Source organism: Ostrinia nubilalis, chromosome 9 (genome assembly GCF_963855985.1).
Source record: "Ostrinia nubilalis chromosome 9, ilOstNubi1.1, whole genome shotgun sequence".
Lineage (NCBI taxonomy): Eukaryota > Metazoa > Arthropoda > Insecta > Lepidoptera > Crambidae > Ostrinia > Ostrinia nubilalis.
In genome coordinates, this window is record NC_087096.1 from 2,835,121 (window position 1) to 2,853,806 (window position 18,686).

Here is an 18,686-nt window from a genome sequence, read left to right on the forward strand (position 1 = left end):
ATAGTGACCCAATTACCCAGTGATATCAGCTGAAAACCTTATAGTTTTTCAGTCAGCGACTGTCAAAACAAAAATCAGCTGCAGGGCTAAGATGCGCGCCGTGATAAACTGCTATCGCGGCGTTATATCGATTTTGACGTCACTATATCGTTTTATCTACCGGCGCTAACATGGCACCCCGAAAATTATCATGTCATCTGTCAAAATGTGATAGTGATAGATTTGTGTTTTTTTTTTGTGATAAACCTGGCAAGCCCTAACATGAAGCGCTAACTATATCATATTTTGACATCACGATAGGATAGGATGTGGTGTTTTTATCGTCCTCGATCCTTGCCCACGATAGCAAGACGATAGGAGATTAACTTTTTTGCAAGCTACTTTAACTCTATTTATTTATCATTTATAATGGTAAATGACATTTTACGACTAATTTGAGGCTAGTAAAATTCAAAGAAAGGAATCTAGCACCTTTGTGATACTTTTACTTCTAGGTGGAGATTGAGTTCTAGTTCAAGAGTTTATCAGTGTGAGGCGAATCTTGAGACAGTTTATAATCGCTAGCTGCAAAATCTTAGTGCTCCCACAGTCCCACCCACATATTAATTATTACATTACCTACCTTGTAAAATAACCATTACTTACCTACTTAGGTAGGCAGTCAACAGTACATCAGACAATACATATTAAGTTGCAAATGTCGTGAGATACCCCACAGTGTTTAGTTTGATTTAAGTACCTACTGTAATCTGTACATAATCTTGTAAAATTATTGAAAATGGGGCGGAATGTGGTGACCGAGCTTTTTGTGTCTACATCAAACAGTGGCAAGGTCATTGTCAGAAATTAGCATTGGGTGGGATGTGTAATCAAACTTGCTATAATAACAATGAGAATAAATGAATTTTATTAATTTTATAACTTGATGGTGATACCATACATACATTCCACATTACTATCAATCTAATTCCTCCATGTGGTCTTTTTTAAGGGCTTTAATGTGACAGGATGATAATTTTGTACAATTTATTCCATTATAATAAATTCATCATCATCTCAGCCATAGGACGTCCACTGCTGAACTTAGGCCTCCCCCAATGCTTTCCATGTTGCCCGATGGGGCAGCAAGGTTCTGGGGTGGAGGCCGGGTACCGGAATACGCAGCGTGGGACGTCCACCCACAAGGTGGACCGACGACATCATAATGGTAGCAGAAAGGCGCTGGACGCAGGCAATAAATTCATTATTGCAGTGTAATTTCAAAATAATTCAACCATTATTTACAAAATCTTTATTTGGAAAACTTTTGTTTTACAATAGCTATTTATAATTTCAAATACAAACAGAATTCCATGAATTGGATAGCCTAGCCAGTACCCTTGAAGTTTTTCTTGCTGATTGTTATTGTAAATTTTCATGATAGTGAGCAAGACTTGATTATGTCTGCTTTAGAATGAAATAATCACTCATAATCCCACACTTCTTCATCCACTGTCTGAAAAAAGAAAGAATATTATTTAAACACAATTATAAATATTACAATTACATAAACAGTTCATAAATAGAAACTTTACTTAATCCTATTTGTATTTTAAGTTTACATACAAAATATTGATCACAGTATTATTACACGGTGAAAGAACTATGTGAAATAAATATAGGAAAGAAGGTGAAAGCTTATTTGTAGGAATAAAGATATTTTTCCTTTTCTCCGGTGCTGTTACTTATGAAAATCAAGATCTGCGGAGTATAGCTAATATTTTAGACTTTAGGTACTTACTTTGCTACTTATGAGTGTATGTTATTTCTCAAATCTCAATAAACTTTCTGACTGCTTCATGTAAGTTGAATAATTACTGTAAACCTCGCATTATGGGGTAGGTAGTGGAGTTCGGTTATTCTGTTAATTTTGAAGACTTCATTCTTTAATACTATCGGTATGATTAGGAATTCTTCATTGTTTTTCTTTAACTTGGTTATCTCTTCGTTTGATATTTTCCGTACTTTAGAAATATTAAAAATAAGACTGGAAACATAAAAATACAATTTTAAAAACACAAACAAATACAATCAAGCAGTCATGTAATGTCAACAAAATTAACATAACTTTTTTTTAATGACGTTCTCACTGCTTTAAGATATGTGTTTTTAGCCGAATTAGTAGCAGAAATGAACGAGATTGAACGAATGAGCTAAAATATTTCAAGGTTGGCCAACATAATAACGCAATTTTTTCTTAATATGGCAACAATTCGGTTATCACGCGATAGCGGTCGATAGACTTTTCTATCGATGGTCCCATGTTAGGGAAAATGATAAAATTATCTACGTGATCGAAAATTGTCTTATCATATCATGTCATTGTCGATGCGCGCATCTTAGGCCTACTGGTCTGGTTTCAACATAGGTTTCAAAAATAAAGTTGTGCATTTTTATCAAATCTAATTGCTTGAAAACAGGTGTTTTAAATATTAAATTATATTATTGAGGTATTGTAATAATATTGTTTTTCGACAATTAAAATAATATGACGAAAATTAAATATTTCATGCTTACCGGCGATCCAGGTAGGTTCGTTCGATTTAATGAATTTTGGTTTTGTTCTAAGAAATATTTTAAATGTTGGTTTATTTACAGGCGTGGGAAAGACCACATTAACTAAAAAACTGTGTTCTCTTGTCAACGAAATGGGTTTACAAACGAGCGGTTTCTACACCGAAGAAGTGCGACGAGCCGGCGTTCGCGAGGGGTTTGATGTTGTGTCATTGGACGGACGCAGAGGGTGTCTAGCCCGAGACTGTTCCCGAAATGGCCCTGTAAAGTTCAAAGTTGGGAAATACGGAGTGAGAGTAGAAGAATTTGAGAATGTTGCACTACCTTCACTGAAAGAGGTCAGCTATTTCAATATTGTAGTTAGGTAGTCTTTCCTCACTGATAAAGTAGTTACTTACGTTAAGTTTTCATTGTTTATTTACAGCCTGAAGACGATTCCCAGCCACACTTATTAGTCATTGATGAGATAGGCACAATGGAGTTAATGAGTGCCTCATTCAGAGCCAGAATTTTTGAAATATTCAAACCAGGTTCAAGTTGTATTGTTCTGGCTACTATACCATCAAGAAGCACCAATCTCCTTATTGAGTCTCTTAGGGATAATAGAGATGCTAAGGTTTGGATGGTAAGTTTTAAAAATACCTACATGTTTTGAATGTTAACATGACTTATTTTCCAGATAAGCAGATTTAATTGGATTTAAAGAAAATATTATTGAGGCCTGTAAAATATTTTCCAATTTTTTCAGGTAACTAGAGAAAACAGAAATACAATTCATGAAGATATTTTAAAAGAAATGAAAATTACATTTAATTTTAACTTATTTTTATTCCCAAAAGAGATTCAGTCTATAAATAAATGATATATGAGTGTGTACCTGTTTTTTTACTAGTCTTGAAAATAATAACATCATGCAATTAAAAACATAACGAGAGTAAACAATATATTGAAAAATAAACTCTTCTTCAAGGCTGTATTCTGAAAGTAGGTACCTACTAAGTTATCTTAACTTTCCTTTCTAGTAGGTGGGGCCTAATCCTGGAAACTCACTATTTATAGGATTGAGAATTGAGTTTTTTATATGTGAATAAAGAGGAATAATAAGAGCTCACACAGTTTGTGATTGTGAAGGTAGATAAAGTGAAAATTTGGGAATTGGGCCCTTTTCCAACTATAAATATTCATAACAAAAATATCTTGAATATGCTAACTTATTCTAGCATTCGAAGTTATAGTTTGAACACAAAAATATGGCTTTTTATAGCTGATTTAACTAATTATTAATCACAACACAATAGCATCTTAGTACCTATAATAATATGGTTTGTCAATGACAAAGAACTCACCGAGGCAGCACCATACAGGATATGACCTGGATGATATTTTTGTACTATTTGACAAAAATATACCATAGAAATCTTTGCTCTATGGCACATAGAAACTGGCTGCAGTGGCATAGTCACACCAAACAATCACTTTCCTCCGTCTACTGGATTGTTTACAGCATCAATGAGTTCTTTGCTTACAAAAAATCTGCATTACAATGAATTATTATCTGTCAACATCGTTTTTAATATCTCTAAATACTCAACATTGCAGTCTTGTGCACACATGCAAAATACATAAAAACTGCATTGGTGTGGCAATAGCATTAATAATGGAACATTTATATGCAACAAACAACACACATATACATATAACTTTACAGTTTCAAATTCAATGTCATACTAAGCTTATTACTAAAAACATTATAGTCATTAACTATCGTCATCAGATAGGTCATCAAATTGTCCAATCACTTCTTGCACGATTTGAGGGTTACACAGTTTCTCATACTTAACTTTCTCAGTGATGGACACAGGATGGGCATCCACAGGGCAAAAGTTTCCGGCCTCCATTTTTCTCCTGACAAACTCAATCCATTTTTCGTGTGGTGTCAGAGAAGTGGCACTACAAAACCGTGGCACCCAGTAATCGTCAGAGTCCCAGTCTTCTGGAGAACTTGGAGGGTCATTTCTGACTATATTTTCTGTGAAGATAAAGATAACATATGATCAAACATACAATTAGAACTTGGAGGGTTGTTTCTTACTATATTTTCTGTGAAGATAATGATAAAATGTTGTAAATTATTTTTTCAGGCTACAGGTATAGGTTCATACATTAAAGCATTACCAATCAAATCTTTACCTTTTTTACTTTTGGAAATATTTTCCAGATGTTGTATTAATTCTTCATCGTCCGTGGTGTTTGAAGAATGTTCACTATCAGGTAGTGCTTGTTCTAGCTTTCTAGAAATTAATAAAATCAGGAGTTAATACATGGATAATTTAATAAAAAGTTTAAAATATTATTTATAAGCTTCATACCTGCCATCACACCTGTCTACTATATTCAGTCTTAATTTTTCTTTCTTTTCTAAATAAGTTTCATCATCTGGCTCATCAAAATAATTTTGGGCCAAGTCCAATTCTGCTAATTTCATTATCTCGTCAGGAATTTCATAGAGGCAGTTGTTGTAAATATCCAAAACCTCTAAATTTTTCAAGTCAACTATGCTGTCCGGTAAAGTACACAACTCATTACTGTCAACAAGGAGTACTACAAGGTTTTTGAGTTTTCCCATCTCGTCGGGCAAATATAAAATCTGATTGAATGATAAAATACAGTATTTCAAGTTATGTAAGTTACAAAACTCATTTGGTAACCCACTTATATAATTCTGTGATAAATTTATTTCTACTAAACTAACAAACATATCTACATTAGCAACAACATTATAAAGATGGGTATTGCTTAAGTTTAACTTTTCTAAATCACAGCAGTTCTCGAGTCCTCCGCAAGGCACTTCTAGGACACGATTGGTGAACAAGTGGCTTAACTTCTCTGAACCTATTTCCAATACTTTAACCTTAGAGAATGTACTGAGCAGCTCCAAATGTTTTCCAATTCTACAATTATTTATGATTAAATGTACAACTGGTGTTTTGTACTGCAATAGTTCTTCGAAGTAACCATTCTTAAATGATTCTGTTATATCAATGTTGTAATTTAGGTCTAGGTGAGTGAGATTTCTAGGATTTTCTGTCCAGATCCAGTAAGGAGGTCCTTCTAAACTATTATGCCCAAGTTTAAGGGTTTCTATAGAGTGGCAGAAGCTAGGAGTGTCATCAAAATATTTAATACTGTTGTTTGATATATCTAAATTCTTTAGTTTCGCAATTCCGAGTACAGCAGAAGGAATCTCACGCAATGCATTGTAAGCCAAATTTAAATCGACTACATTTGGCGGGAATTTCACACAATCCTCCACAGTCACCATGCTTTTGTTGCTTAAATCAATTGAAGTGATATGATCCGGCCAAATCAGCGCACTTGCGTTAATTTCTTTTGTAAATCCATTGATGGAAGGTTTCTTGTTTTTGTCAGCATCATCTGATGTCTCCATTTTTAGCGTTAGAAACCTTGGACGTTTACACAGTGTTTTAAAAAGTTAATTTTGAATCTAATGATAAATTTTAACAACAAACAAAGTAATAGGAAATTATAAAAATAACATCAGAAAGAAAAATAACCTAAAAATAAAATGCCAAATTCAGTCCCAAACAAAACAAAACATGTTTATTTTACCGTTTGTCACTTCTGTCAATTTTGTGCGGTGTAAATTTTTTTTTTCGTACATCATGTAGTTGGGCATTAGGTCTTTGAGCGTAATACCTGACATTTCCTGATTCCTTTTTTTAAAGCAAGAGGTGCCCCTCTTGCACAAATCAGATTGTGTGTCACTTGGCCTTTAAAAATGACTCCGAAACTAAAAAAATCACGGAGCGAAGGTTTGAAAATCTGTTAGGAAAGCGACTCGAAAACATTGTGCGTTACTTTGTTTAGAGACAGTTTAACTGGGAATGAAAACATTATTAACAGTTAACTTAATTAACCAGTCAGATTTCATTTTTGTCGTCTAGCTGTACATACAGGGCCCATTGTGCATCACTTCACGTAAATGTGCACTTGTGGATTATGGCAATAAAGCGCAAAATTGAATTTAAGATTTCGCGTTATCGTCAGTTATTCCGTAGCTCAGTGTATTTACAAAACACGCCCTTTCTGATATAATTCTTACACTAGCGACTTTTTAATGGTCGTTAGTAAGTAGATGTTTGGAAAATAATTCCTTGAAACCTCGGCTTCCTTCCTTTTCATTACCAACAGTCGTTCTAGTCGGGTGTTGCGTCGAATGAAATTATGAATTTAAAAAAATATCTCGCGGTAAAATCTTTTTTTATATTCGTAATTGTAGTTCCATTAGTACAAGGAGGGAAAAACTCTGATGAGAGGACAGATATTGCTAGGGTAGGGAAGACGAGAAGGAATAAGATGGGTGAGTAAAAGAAAAATTACATTTAAAGTATTAAAGTACTTAAATTATTTAAGTCGTGTGTTAAATAAACTGATGGAGAATATTATGTTATGAGTATAAGCATGTATAAGTTAGTAAAGTACTATTACGTGGACTACTTTGTCAATGCTTCTTACCTCACTTCCTTTTCTTTACCAGCTCAAAAAACAGCCGTGGGTACATTTTCGAATGTGATCACCCAAATCCAGAACCTGCCGACTATGGACCTGGGTAGGAAGTTTAGAACACCTTGTAAAACTGGGAATCGATGTGGGAAGGTACAATTTAATATTGCTGAGTCTATGTTAACTGATGACCAAAATAGACCTCTTAAATGAAGGTCCAAAATAATTTATTTAATCATCAATCAGCGTTCAGTTTCTTTCACTAATCCTTTATTGTACTGCTTGTTCCGATATTGTTCTGTTAAATAAAATAAATCCCTGCAAGTCATATTACCTAGGCTACCTAGGTATGTACTAATAAGTTACTTTACGTTCAGGTGATCAAAAGACTCATGGTGCCAAAACTGGCTCAACTGGAGAACACGATCATGGGAATTATGAAGGAGCTGGCGAAAATGCCCCCAGGGTCTCGTCTTCCAGACAAGTTCACGAAGACCGAGCCTTCCAAGTTGCTGTTTGACCAGAACTACAAGTGAGTGTGTGGTGATTCTAGCAGTCCCACGTTGGGCGCCAGAATTAAACAAAATTTGATGTTTTTAAAAAGTTTGATGGTGCTAAGTAGCTGTAGCAAAGGATCTAATAAGCTTTTCAGGATGTTACTACACTGTTGTCAAGTAAATTTATACTCGTATTTTGGAAAATAAATACTTCAGTTCAAAACATTCACTTTTTCTCAGGGAGGACGTCTGCATGGATAAACTTGAGTCATGCCTAAAGGAAGACAAGCGACGAAAACGCATACTTAAGAAGCTGTTCTTCAAGAAGTACAACTCGCTGCGACAGGAGCTGATCGGCTACGGCGGCAGAAGACTTTGGGGCGGGGAAGGCAATCTGTTCTATAAAAGATAGACGTAGTAGTTAGTTTTGGGTGGACGATAGTTGTCTTTTAGTAAAATACTGAAGGAGCCTTGTGTAAAACATGAACCATTTCATATTATAATAAGAATAAATGAATTGAAATAATTTATGTGTCGTTTTATTAGTAGGTACCTACGCGATAGATATGTTAGTGGTCCGACGAAAGTAAATTTTCCTCTGGGGTAAGCTTAGCCTTCGATGGTTGAGTTTTTTGATGATAAAGATGTAAATCCTGGCTAAGTAAGAACACAGTAGTTGCACAGTGGTGAGAACGAGAGCTAGTCAGAATTTGTTTGAAATTGAACATTTACAAGTTTAGGATCGAGCTATAAAAGGGACGTTCATTTTGGAAGTACAAAATCAAATACCAAACACAATTCTCTTGCTTAGGTGCGCTGTGGTGGTAAGAGTGAACTATTGCTATAGTGAATAACTGAGAACACCACCCTGTGCTAGAATTTATGAACCGTCATAGTCTGACTTGGCTCATTCGGAGTTTGGACCAACTTAATGTACCCTGTGAAGCACTTAATGATACCTAGGTATCTTTTTTGGATAAAATACCTACAAATTACAACCAAATAAATGCACAAACAAAATGTTTCATCTAGCAATCGAAGCTTCATGGGAAATCACAGTCTTTAAAAGTTAAGAATTTAAAGTAGATAATTAAGTTAAGAAAAACGTATTCTTAATACCTACATAATTTCTTTTTCATCCACAATAACGGCAAAACTCTTGACCTGCATCTCATCTACAGAAAATCATGACCAAGCCGAAGGTGGAGGCAATTTTATTAAGAATGCTCAATCACAGAGGAACGGCTATTCTGCCGAAATTAACATGATATGAAAATTGTTGTTGACGTATAGTCTAAGATCCCGCTATACAACGACCTTCACCGAGATGCTTATTTGATGAAACATATTTTAGGTAGGTATATTTAATTTAACATGTCAATAATTATATTGCTTAAGGGTTGCCTAATAAATTTCAGTCCAGGATATGATTAATTAATAATTTAAAAAAGATTTTTTTATAAATATTTCATCGGTTTGACTATTAAACAAACTCCATACCAATCGAAAGTATGAAGCCCATAGAATATGCAAACGTTAGGTTGCCTATTCTTTTCCAGTCATAACTCTCGGGTTGCCAGGTATAAACAGGTAAATTGATAGAACATTTTGCACCGGTCTGATAATTTAATCAAATTTAAATGAAAATAAAGATTATTTAATTATGAACACGGTGGTATAGGGTTGCCTGCGAAAAATCAGTCCTGAATGACGGTTGTCGAATTTTGTAAAGTAAAATTAAAACTGAAAGGTGACATTTTTCGAGTAGTTGGCAACATTTGGGAAAGACGAGTTGTATGAGGCGTTTGTGTGTCTTGTCAAGAGGTGTCGCTTGGGTGAAGAAATTTCTCCAGTGTTGCCATGCTTTGGGAGATTTGGTCCAAAAATGTCGAAAGTGGAAATAACGACTTCCGGTCAAAAATTTGGATGACGCCTCCTGCAAAAGGGTCGTACAAATGACATTTGACCCTTTTCATCTCGATCACCTGGCAACACTGGCAGCTACGGGGAAAAGTATTTTTTTCGACATGGGTGTCTTTTTTTTCTAACTTAAACCATTCCCGTGGAACAATTCCTTAAAACCACCCAAGTCCCAAAATTTTGTGGCCCCGTAACTGCCAGTGTTGCCAGGTAATCGAGATAAAAATAGTCAAATGTCATTAGTTTGACCTATTTGCAGGAGGCGTCATCCAAATTTTGGACCAAAAGTCGTTATTAGAGATGAAACGGATATCCGGTAACTATCCGGTAGGCCGCGGATATCCGGCCTATATTTACTATCCGGCCGGATACCGGATATTAAAAAACTACGACATTTTCCTATTAATAAAATGAAATACATTAATCTTTGAGGTGAATATCAATGAAATGGCTTATAATAATGACGGCTTTTATTTAAGGTTCAAAAAGTTACAAAAAAGCCTTTCAAAAAACTAATTTCTTTTTCTGGGCTAATCACTCTAATGACGAATACATAAATAGTAAACATCTGTTAATGTCGAAATATTGCCAAATAAAAAAAAGGCTATCTTTTTTTCACTGATGGTCTGGTGACATGCAGTTCAGTCAGATTACGCAGCAAGTAAACAAATTTAATTTTCGCTATTCAATCACACACTCGCTATAGCAACCGAAATCACCCGAATTGATCTGCCCCCTAGACTAGTGGCAAAATCTGACATTCTATTCGGACGGATTCTATTTTCGAAAAGTGTGACTAGTCTAGTCTACTAATAGACCCACTGATCGCGTTCGAAGCACCTGTGCGGCGCTAAACTTGTCACGACATGCAACGAGACAATGGGCCAACTATCCGGCCGCCGGATATCCGGCTATCCGGCCTAGCAGCTGGCCGGATATCCGGTATCCGGTATCCGGCCAAACAACTATCCGTTTCATCTCTAGTCGTTATTTCCATTTTTTACATGTTTTGACCAAATCTTTCAAAGTACTATGGCAACACTGGAAAATGTTGTTTTTCCAAACGATACTCCTTAGCAAACTACGTAATCGCTCTATACAACTCGACTTTCCCAAATGTTGCCAACTGCCCAAAAAATGCATTCGAAAAATCAGAAATCTGAAACTTTTTACAAAATGACCGCTCACTCGGTCGCCATCTTGATTTTCTGAATTTTCGGATTTTTCCCATAATCTGGGTCGTATAACCGACCAAACCCCATTTTTGGATATTTTCTGCCATATCTCCTTCTGTCCGTCCTTAACATTAAAGACACCCATGTCGAAAAAAAATACTTTTCCCCGTAGCTGCCAGTGTTGCCAGGTGATCGAGATGAAAATGGTCAAATATCATTTGCACGACCCTTTTACAGGAGGTGGCATCTAAATTTTTGACCGGAAGTCGTTATATCCACTTTCGACATTTTTGGACCAAATCTCCCAAAGCATGGCAACACTGGAGAAATTTCTTCACCCAAGCGATACCTCTTGACAAGACACACAAACGCCTCATACAACTCGTCTTTCCCAAATGTTGCCAACTACTCGAAAAATGTCACCTTTCAGTTTTAATTTTACTTTACAAAATTCGACAACCGTCATTCAGGACTGATTTTTCGCAGGCAACCCTATACCACCGTGTTCATAATTAAATAATCTTTATTTTCATTTAAATTTGATTAAATTATCAGACCGGTGCAAAATGTTCTATCAATTTACCTGTTTATACCTGGCAACCCGAGAGTTATGACTGGAAAAGAATAGGCAACCTAACGTTTGCATATTCTATGGGCTTCATACTTTCGATTGGTATGGAGTTTGTTTAATAGTCAAAACGATGAAATATTTATAAAAAAATTTTTTTTTAATGATTAATTAATCATATCCTGTACTGAAATTTATTAGGCAACCCTTAAGCAATATAATTATTGACATGTTAAATTGAATATAAAATATGTTTCATCAAATAAGCATCTCGGTGAAGGTCGTTGTATAGCGGGATCTCATACTAGTAGATAAGATGTTGGTAGGAAGGCGGACTTAGAAACGGAAACGAGCAGTAAATGTTGCCCCCGTTGGAAATCCAGCCCGGGATCTAGCCTGGCTCTCTGGCTCTGATGTCTGTCATGTCTCAGTTGGAACGACAGCTTACAAAATAGTATGCCTACTTCTACTTATTCATAAAAATATGGTCTCACCTGTCACGTGACTTCAAATCACGTGCCCATGAGTTGTGTAATTCAATTGTTCTCCCCACCTAGACGCAATTTTGGAAAACACCAAACAAGGGCTGTTTTCTAAACTACTGCATCGAGGAAGTTTATTAGAAACATTACGAATATTGGCATTAAAACTGTGTGGCCGAAAACCGACCATTTCCAACCGCCATGTTGAAGAAACAGTCAAGTTTTCAATCGGTTAGACGGATGGATTAAAACTTCCGCTGTGTGCTAGCATGACTTGAACCTTTTAAATAATAAATTATTATAATTTTCTTTAAGTCTTAAGTCATATTTTTAAAACGACAAAAATGAGTGAATCGAAGTTAAAGTTGCATGTTGTTTTCATTGTTTTGTGTATAATTCGAGGGATTTGTGGCGTTGATGATTGTAAGTTGCAAGATACCTATATACAATACAATTATTTATTTTTATTAACAGGGTGTTAGGTAAATGTTATACCAAGCCGACACTAGCATATACATGTTAACATATGCTTGGTATACTATTTACCTAAACCCTGTATTGTTAATCATTGCTTAAGTTGTGACCATCCTTATCGCAAATTATTTCGTAAATCTTTGGTGGAACCTTAGCCTTAGAGTATATTTTGAAAGTTTTATAATAAATAAATAATAAATAAATATCCTTGGACATTTTACGCTACGCTTCTAGTTCCTATTATTACTATTAGTTTATTAGGTACCTGTACCAAATTCGCACTTTTCTCTGCGCTGAGTTAGTTATTCAGCCTTCTTTGGTAGAGATTATCATCCTACGTTAGTTAGTCAAGTCAAAGATCTTGGCACCGAAGTTTCAGCGTCAGGAACGAGAGGTACCTTAAAGTTTGATTATTTTCGTTTGCTAAAATAACTAATGACTCTACCTTTTTGTTTCCCCAGCACTTTTATTCTCTGTGACGCGAGCGCCTAGATACTTCGGCATACTGCAGGACCACCGCGGGCAACCGTTGTCGGTGGAAATATCTGAGGAGTATATGGATCAGGACTACATCGCTACTAACAGGTAATATTTACTGAAAATAGCCGAATTTAGAACTTCGTTTCAGTCGAATTTCGTTCACAGCTGGACAATGGCCTCCCACAGATTTCCACATATGTGTGTAAAATGTTATTTACGTTTATCAATTGGTGCATAATATATTGAATATTAGGTACCATAAAATATAGTATGGTAGAGTCAGTGGAATTGACGTTTTTTGAAGAAAAATGATAGTGTAGTTCTAAGACTAGATATTTCAGTTTATAAAGTAAATAACTTTAAAAAGCTCCGTTTCTCAGCTTTTAAATTACCATTATCTTTACCTATCTTGCTTACATTTTCCATTTTAATATTGCATGAAGTAGGTAACTTATTACATTTTGTATTAGGCCGACTTTTAACTTTAAATTATCAATTATGTCATCAGATCGACGGTGAAAGTTGTAATAATCTAAACTTGTAATCAGTTTAACGGCTTATCTTTTATTTAATTACAGGAAGAGGCATAAGATCGATTGGAATAAGTAAGTACATTTTAGTCATTTTAAACGGTAGTTATTTTACCTTAGGGCAGTTTTTAATCTATCGATAATGCATTGGTCATGTCGACAGACCGAAGAAAGTAGAGAATATGTGAAATTAATATTTATCTATTAGTTACGTACAAATAATTTGTTGAGAGCTTTACATGGCTTTACTTTCTATTTCATGCTGAAAACTGCTTGGGTTTTTATTAATTACAAAGTTGATTACTGACCAAAACAAGAAATGATATTCAAGTACTTATTGCGAATTTGCGACACAATGATGAGGGATAGGTTAAGTTCTTTCACAGATCCAATGTAACTTTACTAAACTCAAAAAAATGCTTCAGTGTTTGCATAACAGACAAAGTAACAAACAATAGACCGACAGTTTACATTTACATGATAATTTAGACATCCAAGGATATAATTTTTATTATTCAACGAATTATCTAAAAATTCTGACTTGATATTTCAGGAATCCACTCGACATGGACGACTTCGATGACGATGACACGGAAGAAATATTCGACGACAAGGACAAGGACGTCAAGTTGCCGAATAAGTACAACCTGCAGGCTGGGCCGGTGTAGCGTTGTATCGTAATTAAATCTTCAGTGCGCCCGCGCCACTTTCTTTATTCAGTGATTAAACTGAGAGCTATAGAATAGTGTTTTAAACTTGAGTTAGCGACCCCGCGCACTAGGCAGCCAGTCGAACATTATGACGGTGTATGGCACTAAGCGGCCAAGAGTGTTCTATCGGATTGCTAGGCTGCCTGTGCGCGGGCCACTAGACTAAAGAAAGAGGTGCAGGATCCTAGAATAATGTAGATAAATTGCATAGATCCCGTTGTTAGATTTAATAATTTAATTGTAACATATTAAAAGTGTGTCAAAGATCTGAACGTGTTGTTATTTAAAAGTCCCACTTAGGAATAGAAAGAACCCAGAACCTCCTAGCTAGAGGACAGATGGAGATTAGAAGTTTTCATCCAAGCAAGTACCTACCTAGTTTACTATTTGTTAAAAGGGCCTTAAGTTTAATTTAAAAGTAAGAACAGTCTCTACCATCAAATGTGGTCTTAATTCCCTCTTCTACGGTGCTACGTCAATTTTTAATGTGCTCAACCGACTTCAACCTAATGTAGAGATCACAAAAAAGGCCTTCATTTTCTAATGGAAAGGCTTAACAATAAATTGTTTCAACTTCCAAATCAATCTCTTAGGGCTATATTTCACCGGGACACCATGGCGGCGCAACCATTCGCCTCTACCAACAAAATGTATACAGCTTTGCGCAAACCAAACGGACACCAGGTGAGTAACTCTCTATAGAGCTGTGTACATTTTGTTGGTAGCCGGCGACTGGTTGCGCCGCCATGGTGTCCCGGTGAAATATAGCCCTTAGTGCCTAACCCAGTATAGTCATCTATGGAATGTAAATTTGTTTCTGCTCGTTACACGAAGTTTCTTAAAGTTCTATATCCATAATCCATAATAAATATCCATAAGTGGTTTATCACTTTTCCACGCTGGAAATTGAACCTTGGTCCATGGACTATTGTCTGAGGAAGTACACGTAGAACTCTATACACAGTGTGTTTAAAATATAAGATTTTAAAGTTTCGCTTTCCATTTCAACTAAAATAACAGCGTGTTTTAAGTAAATGGAAAAAATCAACATTATTTTCAATTTTATTACATACAAAAGCAATGTACAAAAATACCAAAAAGGATTTAAAGTTATCTCTCGAAGTCCTCGTAAAGGTCTTCCAGGTTGAATTCGTCTGATTTGGATGGTTTTGCAGTAGGACTCAGCGGCATTCGGGCCATCTCCAAGGACTCCTCGGAATAGTCCGTGGTCTCATCGGAGTACATTTCGGCTAGGTGGTCCTGGTATATCTTCTCACACTCAGCAGGGTGGTCGCTCTTGAGCGTGCTTGGATGGTAGCCTATAGCTTCTATCGGGCCCACGGTGAGGTAAGGCACTTGGGTTGTCACTTCGAAGTGTTTGCCTGAGAAAAATATAGGTCTATAGTAGGTACAATCTCAATCTAGACTAGAGTATATTATTATGCCAAGATTTTTTCAGCTCTAAAATGTACCACTTTAAAAATGAAATATGTAACTTTATTCCTTGAAAACAAATTCATGTGGCCAAATACCTGCCTTGTTATGCATTAAAAATAATCTGTGTACTATAATGTAACCTTAACAACGGAGGCTTATGGCAACCCTGCAATGTTATATGGGCAAGGCCTGTCCAGAAGACCAATAGAGGCCAATGGTGATGATTATGGACAGTAGATATTCCGCCAGCAGAGCATTTTCGTATGAAACCTAACATTTCCAGATTCCATTGTTTCATCTATCTAAATAAATCAAAGGTGACTGACTGACTGACTTACATAGTGATCTATCAACTCACAGCCCAAACCACTGGACGGATCAGGCTGAAATTTGGCATGCAGGTAGATTTTATGACGTAGGCATCCGCTAAGAAAGGATTTTACGAAACTCCACCCCTAAGGGGGTAAAACGGAATCCACGCGTACGAAGTCGCGTACGTTTAAATATAAATAGGTACTCACGGTCAATATGATCAGGGAAGATCACCGTAGCCACAGTCTTAGCCACCATATCATCGTAGTACTCCCCGAAGATGTCCACCTTGGCGCCTCCATACACTTCCTTGGCCGGGGGCTTCTGGCTGCAGTCTTCGAAGTGCCGCCGTCCTGACGCCAAGGGGAGGTGGGGAGGAGGGATCTCCGTGAGGGGTACGAAGGCCTTGGCCAAGTTGCCGCCGACTGGCTTCACTTTTACTAATCTGGGAACGAGTTTAGTTAAGTACAATTAAAGGCTAATAAACTGGTAACATAGAATTAAAAAATACTGTCCGAATACTTTTTGAACTCTGGAAGAGTGTCTGACTCTATAGATACACTAGCAAAATAATTTATCGTTCAAAACGATTTAGATTTAGTGATCAAAAAGGGGCTTAATTAAAATGATGAGTTGAAAGATGAGGCAAGCTGCTTAGTTAATTATTTTTTTGTTAATTAATATCGATTATTTAATTCGGTTTGTTGCTGACCTTAGACCTTGGTACTGATCATGATACAACACACTTTAGATTAGATTTTTGACTACATACTTACTTTGATTATAAGATCTATGAGTTATTAAACCAAATATTAATCTAAAATATAACTCAAAGGCGACTAGACTGACTGATTGACTGACATAGTGATCTATCAACGCACAGCCCAAACCACTGGACGGGTCGGGCTGAAATTTGCCATGCGGTAGATGTTATGACGTAGACATCCGCTAAGAAAGGATTTTACGAAACTCCACCCCTAAGGGGATAAAACGGGTTTCACGCGTACGAAGTCGCGGGCGGCCGCTAGTAATCCCAACTAATATTATAAATGCGAAAGTAACTCTGTCTGTCTGTCTGTCTGTCTGTCTGTTACGCTTTCCCGCTTAAACCTCGCAACCGATTTTGATGAAATTTGGCATAGAGATAGTTTGAGTCCCGGGAAAGAACATAGGATAGTTTTTATCCCGGTTTTTGAAACAGGGACGCGCGCGATAAAGTTTTTCTGTGACAGACAAAATTCCACGCGGGCGAAGCCGCGGGCGGAAAGCTAGTTACATAATATTATAGTATTTGAAATGCAGTAACCTTTCTAGGCACTATATTGCGTTGTTCGGACAGCATTTTTTTAAAATTAACTAATAGTTTTAAGACTAATTTATTACTTACTTATTAAGCACCAAACTACTTCTGATCTCCGGCTTGACCACCACCGCGAGGGCTAGCAGCCCCGCACACAGGCATGTCGCGGCAGCCATCGTACCATCTCGCCCCCTGCCAGCTGGCTTCTTTTAAATCCCTCGCCATCAGATAAGGCAACAATGCTCTTATTGTTGTAGCACAATGAACAGGTGGTGCTGCTTTTTTATTCGAGATTGCTCGTGAACTCTAAACCAGATTGCGAGCTAATCACGCTTAACGATTGTATTATTTCAATGTTGTTCGTATTGGAGGTACGAGTAAGTGCAGTTTAAGATGCATCTGTGTAATAAATGTTTATTTAATTCTATAGGTACTCAAGTTTGTATCTTGTTGATACTAGATATCTTAAATATAGAGTGCATAGTAACATGAGCGCCGTAAGGGCATTGCAACAGTTTGGGTGAATTAATTCTACTTAATATTTTACCTTTCTTTCCAAAATAAAGACAGCAGGTTCCTGTTTGAGACAGTCATTAGGTAAGCCATTTAAACAATGGTTTTTTGTGCACTAGAGTGGAGGTTTTGGACTAAGTGTCACTCTGTACTTAAAATGTTTCAATTAGTTTGAAAAACTCGAGAACTCTATTTCATAAACAAATAATTAAAGTTAATTGTTGTTGAAAAGTATGAGCATAAATTATATTTAATATGAAGAAGATGAGTACGCGATAAGAATTCCAATATAATTTTAATGTCAGTTTCCATAAAAGTTAAGACATATCTAAGATGACCTTTCAACTTTATTGTTTTAATTAACATTTCTGAATTTTATTTTATTTTATTCAGAACAACAAACAATTACATAATATGGCTTAACCTTAATTAATATTACTAATTATGTTACCTATAAAATTGTTCGCAAAGTAATTTGAAAATTAATTACTGTCAAAAATCTTTGTAAGCAATAAATACTTATCTAACCTATTTCATATCCCTTCCCAGCCTTCTTAGTAGAATCAATTAGTCCCATTTACCATCTGTATTTATCTCTATGACATTTCTAGCTTATAACTCTCTCATATTGTGCTTTAAGGCACCATAAAAAGAGCTACCTCCTAGATAGCCGGCGAAAGCTTCTGATTTACTGCGGCTGCTTATTTCATAGCAGTATAATTGTTTATATTGACATGCAATAATAAATATACTTTATGAGAGGCTATCAGATTACAGTTAATCTGAGTTGGGTGCTGCTGTTATGAAATTGTAATGTATCGTGGTCAAAGGTTTCATGAACTTTTAGACAAAGTGTTGATATTACGAGTGTTGTATTTACTAGAAAAAGATTATCTTATTTTTGCAGTCTTGATTATATTTCTTTTGATTTGAATGAATGCCCTAAAGTTATTAGAATTATAAAGAACTTGCTTTCCGCCCGCGGCTTCACCCACGTGGAATTGTGTTTGTCACAGAAAAACTTTATCGCGCGTGTCCCTGTTTCAAAAAGTGGGATAAAAACTATCCTATGTCCTTTCCCGGGACTCAAACTATCTCTATGCCAAATTTCATCAAAATCGGTTCAGTGGTTTAGGCGTGAAAGCGAGACAGACAGACAGACAGAGTTACTTTCGCATTTATAATATTAGTATAGATAGTATAGATTACTT

At 36.1% G+C, this 18,686-nt stretch overlaps 5 protein-coding genes across 5 annotated transcripts; 3 read left to right on the top strand and 2 right to left on the bottom strand.

Moving 5' to 3' along the window:
- Positions 1-2,393: 2,393 nt before the first annotated feature.
- LOC135074399 (nucleoside-triphosphatase THEP1) lies at positions 2,394-3,427 on the top strand. Its single transcript, XM_063968677.1, has 4 exons — positions 2,394-2,567; positions 2,638-2,891; positions 2,978-3,178; positions 3,302-3,427. The coding sequence occupies exons 1-4, from the start codon at positions 2,528-2,530 to the stop codon at positions 3,413-3,415; spliced, it is 609 nt and encodes a 202-aa protein (XP_063824747.1). The 5' UTR covers positions 2,394-2,527; the 3' UTR covers positions 3,416-3,427.
- LOC135074397 (leucine-rich repeat protein SHOC-2-like) lies at positions 3,362-6,249 on the bottom strand. Its single transcript, XM_063968674.1, has 3 exons — positions 4,923-6,249; positions 4,744-4,844; positions 3,362-4,582 (listed from the first exon to the last, which is right to left on the bottom strand). The coding sequence occupies exons 1-3, from the start codon at positions 5,999-6,001 to the stop codon at positions 4,311-4,313; spliced, it is 1,452 nt and encodes a 483-aa protein (XP_063824744.1). The 5' UTR covers positions 6,002-6,249; the 3' UTR covers positions 3,362-4,310.
- A 117-nt stretch (positions 6,250-6,366) lies between these two features.
- Positions 6,367-8,065, top strand: LOC135074400 (uncharacterized). Its single transcript, XM_063968678.1, has 4 exons — positions 6,367-6,934; positions 7,112-7,230; positions 7,455-7,609; positions 7,815-8,065. The coding sequence occupies exons 1-4, from the start codon at positions 6,799-6,801 to the stop codon at positions 7,984-7,986; spliced, it is 582 nt and encodes a 193-aa protein (XP_063824748.1). The 5' UTR covers positions 6,367-6,798; the 3' UTR covers positions 7,987-8,065.
- A 3,708-nt stretch (positions 8,066-11,773) lies between these two features.
- Positions 11,774-14,181, top strand: LOC135074401 (uncharacterized). The gene is made up of 4 exons (XM_063968679.1): positions 11,774-12,142; positions 12,655-12,778; positions 13,252-13,278; positions 13,757-14,181. The coding sequence occupies exons 1-4, from the start codon at positions 12,064-12,066 to the stop codon at positions 13,869-13,871; spliced, it is 345 nt and encodes a 114-aa protein (XP_063824749.1). The 5' UTR covers positions 11,774-12,063; the 3' UTR covers positions 13,872-14,181.
- An 815-nt stretch (positions 14,182-14,996) lies between these two features.
- Positions 14,997-17,138, bottom strand: LOC135074801 (uncharacterized). Its single transcript, XM_063969181.1, has 3 exons — positions 17,050-17,138; positions 15,872-16,107; positions 14,997-15,295 (listed from the first exon to the last, which is right to left on the bottom strand). Exons 1-3 carry the CDS (start codon positions 17,136-17,138, stop codon positions 15,024-15,026), a joined length of 597 nt encoding a protein of 198 aa, XP_063825251.1. The 3' UTR covers positions 14,997-15,023.
- Positions 17,139-18,686: the final 1,548 nt, after the last annotated feature.